Source organism: Anneissia japonica, unplaced genomic scaffold, assembly GCF_011630105.1.
Source record: "Anneissia japonica isolate Jap-2015-1 unplaced genomic scaffold, ASM1163010v1 scaffold131_len961581_cov171, whole genome shotgun sequence".
In the NCBI taxonomy this organism is placed as follows: domain Eukaryota; kingdom Metazoa; phylum Echinodermata; class Crinoidea; order Comatulida; family Comatulidae; genus Anneissia; species Anneissia japonica.
This window is the reverse complement of record NW_022750285.1, coordinates 570,500-582,826: the sequence shown is the minus strand read 5'-3', so window position 1 is coordinate 582,826 and position 12,327 is coordinate 570,500. Positions and strand designations below refer to the sequence as shown.

The window sequence follows — 12,327 nt, the reverse complement described above, 5'->3', positions numbered from 1 at the left end:
TTGCGATTTTTTTTTGTTGTTGTTAGCCATTTTTTTTTTTTTTTTGTTAGCCAAGCTCTGAACGCACAAAAATCTCACTCAACGGCGCTGGTTAACAGGAATGAAGCCTAGACTACTGTAAGCAAGGCCTAGAAATTCATATGCGATAACTTATAAATGGACTGCAAAGAGAAGGCAACATTGAAATTTTTAGCACTCATTTCACTTAAAAACTATTGTTATTCCACATGCCGCCATGAAACTTCTCGATAGGAAATCTTTGCTTTTCCTTGTTATTAATAGCATTCATCATGCTTCTTTCATCAGTTTGGACAATTCTGAATTAAAAATCAACATTATGAATGGATTTCTATATTCAGATAGAGAATAAGTCTGTCAAATAAAATCCATTTAAAGTGACAGCAGTATTGTTACCATTATGAAGTACAATAAGGTAAATTTCACAGGGTTTCAGTCTGTGTCAGATATGATTGCCTTTTATGAACAACAAAGAATTTTAAATAAAAAACAGGATGCTTAAAAATTATAAAAGTATTCTCAACAATGCTGCAATTGTTCTTTAAAAGAATGGCAAGATAATTCCCAACCTCTTTGATATATTTGCGGTTGTTAGATTCACTAAAGCTTTGTTAGTTTATAATAGGTATTGTAAATCTTGATGTATAAGCTGTGGATGACCAAACTTTTGAAGTTTTAGTGATTAGATACAAAACCACTTTTAGACAGCTGGCATAGGCTAAGTCTAGTTTGCCGGGAACTTTTGGTGGGCTCTTTAATTGTTTCTTTATTGTCTTTATTCATGTAACTTTCATATCAGCCTGTTTTCCTCATCTGCTTCAGTATTCACCAAATTATGAAGAAAATAAAACAAAATGAAGAATGTTGGGGAGACACCAATAATTGAGTTAGGCTTTTACAGGGAATTGGCCACATTTTCAAGGAAATAAACAAAAATAAATAAAATAAAAAAAGTGCAGGACAAAGACGAAAAGCATGGAATAAAAAACATACAGGCAAGGCAGACTAATAGAAAACAAGTGCAGCAAGAATGATAATGAATAGCATCAAATAAACATATAGGTATAATTATAAATTTAAATATGTAAATATAACTAAGAACCACTTTCCCATTTATTCACATTATCAGCGACCGATAAATAAGTAAAAGAAATAGCTACAAAGTGTGGTTTTGTCTTGATCGATTAATAAGGATAGAAATTACTTTATTTCAATTACTTTTCAAGATGACAGAGTTAGACATTAATTTCCATGCTATTAGATATATATTAACAGTGATTTATTAACTTCCTTTTATTGGTTCAAAAATGTAAGATGCCTGGTAGACCTTTTTGTGTGGTAAAATGTTTGTATTAACTTTGTAGAGTTTGTATTTCTGTTTCCATACCACGCATGTGTCTTGTGTTCAGAGGGTACATCTAGGTGTAGTTATTAAGGCAATGCAGCATTTACAGCGAATTACAAGGAAAATCGAGGATGTTTTTTCATCTTCAACGGGCGTATTCTAAACATTGAATTTGTACTTAATGACGTACCCACCTGGGAATGTTCTTTATGCAACAATAATAAGTGAGGATTTTGAGTCTTACATTTCTCGTACCTCAGGATACTTGTCCACAGCCTATCCATTGTAACTTGTTTGTTGACAAGGGAGTAATGCATAGAACAATTATTAAGTAACTAACTGTATTCTTCAAATCTGGAAAGAATAAAGCTTATCCATTGATATGGAAGGTAGGTAAAGCCTTTGTTGTGGTCAAAATTGAACAATACATGTCTGCTTCAATATGTTGGTATAACTGTCCCAAAGTTCAATGCCAGTAGTTTGTTTAAAATACTCATTTTAAGCCTTGAGTTTGGATGACTCATAGATAGGTGGTAATTTAAAATTTATTTTAACCCCCAAATTCATTTAAACAAAATGGGAATTTCTATTTTCATATTTTGAGAACATCTTTTTTACAATCTCTTTTGGTGTTTCGTTTTCACCATTTCTAGTTTCTACTTCATTATTATTTTACTTGTATTTATAAATAGGTATTTGAGGATGAATAAATTAATTTGAATTGAAATGAATACTTTGGAGCATTGAAATTTATAATTCAAATTATTCAAATTGATCGCTTTTGACCTTGAATTCGGCATTGGTTGTTTCCTGATAAAGTGTAGAGAATATTAATGAAAATTATTTCTACCATATTAACATATTTAATCAATTACCATAACTAACATTTTTTAATTAAAATGGGATAATATTACACCTGTACCAAGACACTGTTATTTTAATTGATTTGCTGGTATCATTGACATCCTCAAGATTTAAAATTTGTTTGTTATGCCCACTGAACATGCATATGATCTAATGGTATAATTACAAATAAATTATTGATTTCTATATACTGTAATATTATAAGATATTAATGGTTCTCTCCATTTATGCAGTATAATATTACAATTATTATTTACCAGTCTATTGAAATTAGTAGAGTTATTAATAACAAGGCAGAAATAGTTGGATGTATTCTATTTGCATTCATCCCACATATCATTAAATTTTAATTTATTGTTGATTACAAAACAATTGACATGCATATTACTCTGAATTATTTTAATTTACATATTATAAATTTAAAACTGACAAAATCATGGTCAGTAATAGCTTGAAGTGAGTAGGAAATTCATCCGTTTCCACACATTTTCACACATTAAAAATGTAAACATCCATAGTTCTCTTTGTAGACCCTTTCAGTATTTTGTTACAGCATCATTCCTCTGTCGGCTAAACTGGAGGTAGGCACAGAGTGTGCGCTGAACCATGGAAATTCATTGTTAACTTTTGGTACCCAGTTCAATCAGTGGCGTCGAGAGCCAGTAATGGCCCCGGGGCAACACCTCACATGGTAGAAATGAGCTTTCCCGACTTCTGAGGTGTCTTTTAATTACTTTTAAGTTCACACCCCCCCCCCCTTCACTTGGGACCCCCACTTGGCCTCTCCCCAATTTAAGTGTCCTCCTAAATCTGACAACAGAAGTTTTCATCCTGGCTTGGGCTCGGGCCCTATGGAAATTTTGTTCTTACCCCGAAAATTTTTCATCTTGGTCCGGGCCCTCAGTAGACCCCCTCCCCCAACCCCCTCTCGACGCCACTGGGTTCAATTCAATTCACTACTCTCCTTTTGTTTTGGACTTTTGTAGGTTGATCTGAATAAATCCAATTTACTGTTTTATTGAGGGAAAAGTATATAATTTTTTTAGAAGTTGATCCACACACTATTAAAAATTTCAATACTAATAGCAACACATCAGTGGTGATCAAAATCAAACCTGCCAAGTTTGACACCTATCAGTTGCCACCAGGATCCCAGTGGCATCCTAATACTCATCACCAAGATACCAGCAATCAACACTAAGAACCAGACAACACCAACATCCCAATACCCGGGTCAGCAAAAACAATCAACACCAAGAAACAGGCAATACCAATATCCCAACACCAGTAGTCAACTTAAAATAATCAACACCAAGATATCAATAGTCAACACCAAGATACCAATAGTCAATACCAAGAAACAGGCAGTACCGATACCCCAACACCAATAGTCAACCTAAACAATCAACACCAAGATACCAGTAGTTAACACCAAGAAACAGGCAATACCAGTACCCCAACACCAGTAGTCAACTTAAACAATCAACACCAAGATACCAGTAGTCAACACAAGAAACAGGAAAAACCAATATCCTAACACCAGTAGTCAACCCAACAATCAACAAGATAATAGCTGTCAACACCAAGAACTAGTCAACACCAATATCCTAACACTAGTAGTCAATCTAACAATCAACAAGATAATAGCTGTCAACACCAAGAACCAGTCAATACCAATATCACAATACCAGTAGTCAACGTAGCAGTCAATTTCTAGCTGTCAACACCAATAACCTTTCAGTTAGTACTTCAGGACCTTAGTTAACATAACAAGTCCCATGTAGTCCCCACAGCAAGACTCAGGTAGTCAATACCAAGACCCTGTGGGTTAGTACCAATGTGCAAGTAATCAAAACACAAAGTGCCAAATCCTTAGTTAGCACGGCAAGATCAACACCAAGATGCTAATAGTCAAAAACAAGACCTGTAGTAATCAGCACCAAGACCCGTAGTAGTCAGCACCACCACGTGCCAATACTCTAGTAGCCAACACCAAGACCATAACAATTTCAACTAAGATCTTAATAGCCAACACCAAGACCCAAGTTTCAACAACAAAGACACAAAGTGGCCATTATTACTTTCCGCCAATAAATGACAAGAGGGCAGGTCCTACCTCCAGTCGGATGCGACCGCAGGTCGGTACGGTCACAGCGCTAGATCGCGATAATGTGAGAGTTGCTTATTCCCTAGTAGAGTCAACACCAAGACCATAGTAGTCAAACCCAAGTCCTAATTAGGGTCAAACACCAAGACGCAGGGAGTAGGGTCAACTCCAAGTGATGAATACTAAGAGCCTGGCAGTCAACCTCCTTGATTCTATTATTCCCTAATCCTCTATTTCCAGTCCTCCTCAAAGTTATAATCTTCCGAATTCACCATTGCTTAGAAAACACACATAAGGCTTTTGTTGTAGGTGATGTAAGTATTTGGAGAATGATGCTTTTAAATAGAAATAAAAATAGCTATTATACTACCTTTGAATAGACCAAGTCCTGACTCATATTACATTAATAGACCAGTATTGTTCATAATTAGTAGTTAGCATGTCTAACGATAAGGCCATTAAACTCTATGAGAATGAATCCATGTTTACCTGAACGAATCACCAGATTAATGTTTATGGTTGAGATGGTAAATTATCTTGCATTTTTCTCAGTGTGGTTGTAATGATTAGTAATATTGGGAAGCAAAGTAAACAAATATAAAATAGTTCAGTGAGAGTGATACCAAAACCAAAACCACAGTAACATGATGTACCTGTAACTTAAAGATCAATTTTAAAAAGTTTTTGCAGAATAAGAAATAATAATAAGTAGTATAATTACTATACTTCATAACTGTTGAGCATTGGAAAAAACAGCCATTGAAGTATTCAACTGAAGTTATTTTATTGTTTTTTGAAGTGAATATACAAAAATGTTACACCCCATAAGTTCCCAAACTTCTACCATTCACAACCAACCAAGTCCCTAGCTGATGTATAACCCTTATCCATCAAAACCTAAATTTACTTTCCTACTTGTAAACACATTTTCCCAAATGACTACAGTATTTTTATAGTTGATAGATGTTTGCAACTTGCGGACCATATGGTTGGAACTGAACCAACATAAACTACTTGGGACATGATAGGTTATCAATCTGTCATTATCCACTACATTTATTAAATTAAATTTGTACGAAAGAGTTGTAAGGTTTAAAAGTTTACTCACTTCTTGGAAAATCTGACAACCATTACATTTGGAAACAGTTTGTAAAGCATAATAGAGCTATAGGTTCATGGTTGATTGCAGGATCTTGGGTTCAAATCCTTTTAGAAACCTTTTTTAAATAAATAAATAAATTAAGAACAGAGCTACTTCCAAGTAGTATAAACATGTTTAATATAGGACATCATGTAATTTGAAAGAGGTGAGAATAGTGGCGTATCTAGGGCTGAGTAGAGGTGCAGCCCCCAAAAAGCTTGCTTTCCCTAGTCATGCACCCCCCCCCCATTAAATATGTCTGATGCAAAAAATTATGCTCTAGTAGTTAAAAAATCACCTCATATCACCTTATTGTGCAACCTAGCACCCCTCACTTAATCATTAAGCCCTACTCCACCTTCACGCAAAATCGGTCCCTTCTCGGCCATCCACCATTTCCTAGATACGCAACTGGTTGAGAATGAGGAAGAGGAAGAGGAAGAAGGAGACTTAGTGCAACACTAATTATCGTTATGTCTTTCTAAATGAAGATCATGGAACTATGTTAAACCAGAAAAGATTTAGTTGGTTAAGTTGCTTGCCTTTCAATCCCAGTGTCCTGGGTTCAATTTCTTGTCATGGTAGCAGGATTTCTTCTCACTACCAAAAATAACTCCATAATGAGACTTAGTTTATATAGAGCATCTTTTGTTTATGTTTTTTCATGCGAAGGGATTGCCACTTTACACAGTGATCATTTGCTGCTTGGCATTTTATCTTTGGCTTTGTGCCTAAAGTTGAATTAAAATTTTTATTTAGCAAGACTAATAAAAGCAGTTCCTGCTTTATTCTTTCTTATTTTGTTTTTTTGAAAATTAGAGAAAGTGTTCTTTTTTGAGGAAGAATTATAAGAATAATGTTTTTTTGATTTGTGAATGAAATTCAATGAAATTTGTCTTACGTTCAAGGATATCACAAAGTGTAGTAGGATTACTGGTATATTATTTTGAGTCTTCACTGAATACTCCACCAAAATTAGTCAACCGTGACTGATTAAATTTCCCATTTCTATGACAACGGTCTTATGTTTACCCTGTATTGATAATGGTCGAGTCCACGATATGTCCTGAGGCATTGGTAACTATTTCCTATCTATTGTTACACAGCAACTACACAATGAAAATCAGGCTTCTTCACTCATTGTAAACGCAGAGTACCTATTGGTTGAAGCATATTGTCATCCTGTACATCCCTTAACCAACAATGAACTCTCTGTACTTATGTAAATCCAGCCAGTTGTCAAGTAGGGCCTACATAAAGCGGAATCTACCACTATTGCAGTGCTTGCAAGTTTGGGGAAGTGTTTTGATCTGATTTTCCAAGCAGTTGTGCGATGACTAGCATGTGGAAGTGTTGTATGCTTATACTGGACAATTCAACTCGCGTTATAATGATTAGTACGAGTACTGCTAGCATTTGAGTAATGTCTTCGTTTTTCTCAGAGAGACTTCATGGACTCGCATGCTAAGTTATTTTCCATATACTATTTTTTATATCTTTTTATTTTCCTTCTTCAAGTTATTGAATGAGTTGATGGTATTGGTATGCATTTAAGTGCTGAATGTTTCAAACAGAATGTCTTTCTCTGATAATTGTCAAAAATTTCAGCAAGTAAAATGAAAGATTTATCTTGAACAAGGCTGTAATAAGGAGAATTGCAAATCACGTCACAGGTCTACGATAAACGTTGAACTGACTAAACATTAAAGTACTTTCTACCATTGGTATTCCATTAATTCATGACTTGCACGTTGTTGAATTCAGGAAGATATACTTTGTCAATATTAAAAGATAGAGGCTTTGGTCGAGGGTGATGGTTGATGTTAAATATGAGCACAACAATAATGACTAGTTTCAGTGGTACCTTGGAATGATAAGCAACACCTCACTTGTCACTTGATAGATTGCACAGGAAGAAATCGGAGTGAAGTGTTGATCTTATGTTTGAAAGTAATCTTGTTTGTTGCGATAATTGTTACGCTATTGCTGTGAACAAACAGATTGGCTAAATTTACAGAGATTTGATGATGCCACACTGTTTTTCCAATATGGCGTCGTCGTTGGATTACACGTATTGGTATTACAACTATATGCCATGGGAGGCTATGTATACTTGTCGGACATGTGAAAAGCAAGTTGATGATGCATTTAAGGCGACGCAAGAAACTGCTATTCAACAAGTCGCTGATACAGTTGATGATGTAGAAATTCCTCAGGGTCAAGGTTCGTTTTGGATTATCTTTTTTTCTGCCTGCAACTTGCCTCATCTGTTAAGTATATTCGTAGAAATAATCATAATTGTCAATGTACAGTAGAATCCCTATGAAGACACCTACAGGACAAAGAAATGTCTCCGTATTAGGGGTTGTCCTCTGAATAGGGATTGTTAAAAAAAATATAAGCCTACTTTCCTGCGTTTCGTGGCTGATAAAGTGTCCCCTTTTATTAGGGGTGTCCCAAAGTAGGGGTTCTACTATTAAAGATTGATTGCTTATAAAACCTATTCCTTCATGATAAAACTAAGACTACAAACTACACTTGTGGGAAGAGGCAGTTCTCTCTGGCCAGCCAGGGTCTTTGCTATCATAATATGGGGTTCAGAATTAGCAAGGCAATAGATTGCTTGATCGTCTGTTTGTTCCCTCTCCCCTGTCTCATTCATTTAGCCAAACATTGAATGGTTCTACAAGTATCGGGTATTATTTATTTGACTTATAAACATAGGTATACATTCAATTTATTTTTAAGTGCAAAGAAACAAAGGAAGCAGGACCTGTGTTTGTGGTCCAAATCTAACATACCTAAATAATATATCTTAGCTGCAGAAATAATTAATTATTAATCAATTAATAATTTATTAATTTATTAATTAATCAATCCATTTCATCAATCAATTTTTTTTTAAACCAAAAACAATATTTTGACAAAAATGAAATACAGTTGGAGGAATTCCTTAAGAAAGAAATTTAAATAAAAATTGACCGGATTTACGTATAGTATGTGTCAGTTTGTGTTTAGAATCCATCCGCCGACTGAATTTGATAGTTGTATCCTTAGCAGTGACTATGACTATGAAAACGTCGCCCACAAATAATTCCAAATTAAAATTAATGTTAGTTTCACGTTACCGTCCTCATTAAATTTTGGAGCCTCATGAAAAAGTTTACTCTTTGTTATTTAAAAAAAAAAAACAAAACCAATTATTCATCAAATTTTGGAGCCTCATGAAAAAAAATATACTATTTGCTATAAAAAAAAAAAAATCCATGGAAAATAAAAATATTTTCTGAAACTTGTTGTCAAAGCCTAATTAAGGTGAGATGGAAACATGGCAGAATAGTATTATAAAGTTTAATTCTACTTCTTTTATGAAAAAAAAAAAGAAGAAAATAAGAAGGCAAACAATAGGATAGTAGTAAATAGCCTCAGTACAGCCTCACCAAAAATAATTTCAAATCCGGACATGAAACTAACAATTAATTTTATTTGGCCTTAATTTGCCCGACTTTCCATACTATGAAAACATGCATGTCAGTTATGACAAAGTAAAATTGAATTTGCTTTAATAATGTTTTGAGTATAATTTAATTATGACTTTCCAATTCAACTAAAGTTGTAATTGATTTGAACTCTACCCCTTAAAATGAACTACAGCTGATTTGATTTTGCCTAAGAATAATTTGCCACCAGAATTAATTCAGTGTGGAAAGATATGTTTGATTGATTCAATAGCAAATGTGTCTTTAAACAGATTAAACTTTTTTCTGTAGTGTAAACAGAGTCTATATGCCATAAAAGAATTTGTTATTCGTTTTTGTGGTTTAAATTGATGGTTATATTGTCTTGTTCATGAAAAGGTATGGATTTATTGGCTTCTGTCTCCTCAATCACTAAATATTGGATGTGCTCCAGAGAATCAACCCATTCTTAGTATTTACTTTAATAAGTGCTTCTTATCATAATATATATTATTTAAGACTAAATTAATAATCCTTAAAATGACCAAATAAGCATTACACTGTAAGTATAAATTAGACTGTCATATGAAATAAGAATGCACTGTAAATTGGATTACTGTATTGTCATCTATCAATGCATAAAGGTATAGGAAATAACAAGTCAAGACTTAGCTCACAGTTTGGATGATGGATCTATAATAAATAATAATACAATTAAAAATCAGTTTTGATACTAGGTCACCATGGGTTTTAGCTACTTTAATTAAAATAATTAAAAAAATCACATTTGAGAATTGGAGACCACAGAAAAGTGGTCTTAATTGTAGGGGTCTTTATTTGGATGGAGACCTCCTACTTTATGTAATGTTTTCAAAGTTTCATATGAAAACCAAGTTGTTCAGAGGGGACAAACATAAAAACAAGCTGGATATAATGAATACATATTAATGGAGTGACAAACAGATGTGTAATATTTGTTTTGTTTATATCTTATGTTCCATAAAGGGCCTCTTGAAAAAACACTGCAATAAACAATACATGCTACAGTTTTACCATAATAATTTTTTGTTATAAGCACTGCTCTCGAATAAACACCGCTCTCATATAGGTGCTACACTAAACCCCTGGAACTATAATTGCAGTGGCGCTTATATATAGGAACATTTACGCTATAGTTATATAGTTCTTCATGTTATAAGCATTGAATTTATGTTTTTTGAAGAAAATGGATATTAATAATCACTAATTTAAAAATACCTGTTACAGACAGACATATTTGTATTATAAGTTGTAGCTAGAGAGCTCATTTTTCCAGGTTAAGCATTCATATGACAAATGACTGAGGCTTAGTGTTAGTGAATAGTAACAGAATGAAGGCAATTTAAACACTAGTGGCAGAAGGCGGTGGTATAGTCTATGAATAAGTCTCTGCTTTGTTAGGATGAGGTGCGCCACTCAACCTTGGCCTACCATAGAGATAAGGACATTGATCTGTGCTCTATTCAGTATTTTGTGGTTTCAATAAGCGAGGCAATTATTTTCATAGTCATACTTCAAAAATTATATTTATTGACTAAATCATTGAAAGATTTTATTTTCTTCATTTTTTTTTTAATGAAATTTTTGCTGATTTAAAGATGATCTGCTATGCAGTATTTTTAATTTTAGCACAATATCAATATTAATAAGCAATTAATAGAGCTGTGCATAGTACACTATAGGAAAATTATTATGCGAAGGTTAGATTTAATGCTTGAAAAAATTTCCTGAGGGCCTGCAAGGCCCGAAGGGAAATCTTGAATGCAATAAATCTAACATAAGTATAATAATTTTCCGCTAGTGTGATATGCAAGCAGCTCTACTAATTGCTTTATAAGTCAATCACCATCTTTAATGTTAGTTTTGATAAATCAACTGTTGTAGCAGTCATCGGTTGCTATAGTGATATGATCAGTACACTGTGTGCGTATTTACATTGAGCTGTGCGTGTGCTGATTTGTGCTCCTGTAGTACACATTAACTCACAGAGTTAGTGACGTTGCACATCAGCAGTACAGTACGGATACAATGAATAACTATTGTAATTTGTATAAACAATTCTTAAAGCATTTGAGAGAGAATACATTAGTCACTTATTGGTCGGTGCAGACAGGTAAAGTCGTGCGATGATTTCATAACTAGGCAAGGCTATGGCCTAGGAGGCGGCATCGGTGGCCTCCTGCCTGGCCGTAGGCCTACATCTAACTCTGTTCCTTAAGTCTTTAAAAATTGGTCTAGAATATTCCCATTAAACGTTCAGTTTAGTTTATTAGGGTCAATTAATTCAAGGAATTCCTTAATTGTTCATACTAATATTGAATTTGAAGTAACTTTCTTCAGGTTGTAATTAACCTTGTTTTACAAAAGTAATTTTCAATTACAATTCAATTTTCATCGCAGTGTGTGATATCTTCGTAGTGATGAAAAATGAGGTATTTTTTTGCACACCAACCTTAAAAAAAATCAAGCCAAGTGTACACTATGTGAAAAGTTATTGTAGGGAATAGGCAAATAACATTAGCAGTGATGACGTCACGATTAACTTGTTATAATATAATTTATTTATAGAAATTTGAATATAGTTATTTAGGTAAAAATAGTAGTAATGATTTATAATACCTTAATACACAGAAATGTAATAATAAAAATATTTTTTTCATTTATATATCAGTAATATAATATTGTACTATATAATAAATACTTAAAGAACATTAAAATATTATGCCAAAAAAAAATTTTTTTTGTTTGCCCTCATTTATTAAGCATATACCCGGTAGGCCATTGGCCCAAATACAATATAAACAAAATTCATTAAATAATCAGCTTCTATGTATGGGTAGGCTATTAAAATAATGGTTTCTATTTTTGTATGCAAAGACAAGTGAACTTGACAAGGTTATAATATATATTTTGATTATTAGAGGACATTAATAAAGTAAATTTTTCTATTGAAGAAAAGTTAACATAATATGGTGGTAAATATTCTTTTCTTAATTTTTCATAAAAGGGACATTGTAAAATAAAATGGAACTCATCTTCAACTAAATCATAATTACATAGTTTACATACTCGTTCGTTTCAATAGCCTGGTTCATGTCAAACTTTTATCTAGATACACATCCACTTAACTAGTTAAAGTACGACGTGAACCACTCAATTATAGCTAGATAAAGGCTTAAGTGAATTAACTTTACTAGAATAACGGTAAATTAACTTGCTTAACGGTAAAGTCAGCTTGGATTACAAGGACACGATTAAGATGTGTATAAGAGACAGCCATTCTCAAGATCAAGTAAATTGAAAAAACTAAAAACAAAAATACCAAGCAGTGACAGGAAGTAAGTAATTAATTTAC

At 33.3% G+C, this 12,327-nt stretch overlaps 1 protein-coding gene across 1 annotated transcript in view; it reads left to right on the top strand.

Annotated features, from left to right (window-relative positions):
* The first annotated feature begins 6,589 nt into the window (after positions 1 to 6,589).
* LOC117121311 (protein bicaudal C homolog 1-like) overlaps positions 6,590 to 12,327 on the top strand; it is a 38,200-nt gene continuing 32,462 nt past the window's right edge. Inside the window, exon 1 of the mRNA XM_033266455.1 lies at positions 6,590 to 7,698. Coding sequence (XP_033122346.1) covers positions 7,500 to 7,698 — 199 coding nt within the window. The 5' untranslated portion in view covers positions 6,590 to 7,499. The remainder of the gene's footprint in view (positions 7,699 to 12,327) is intronic.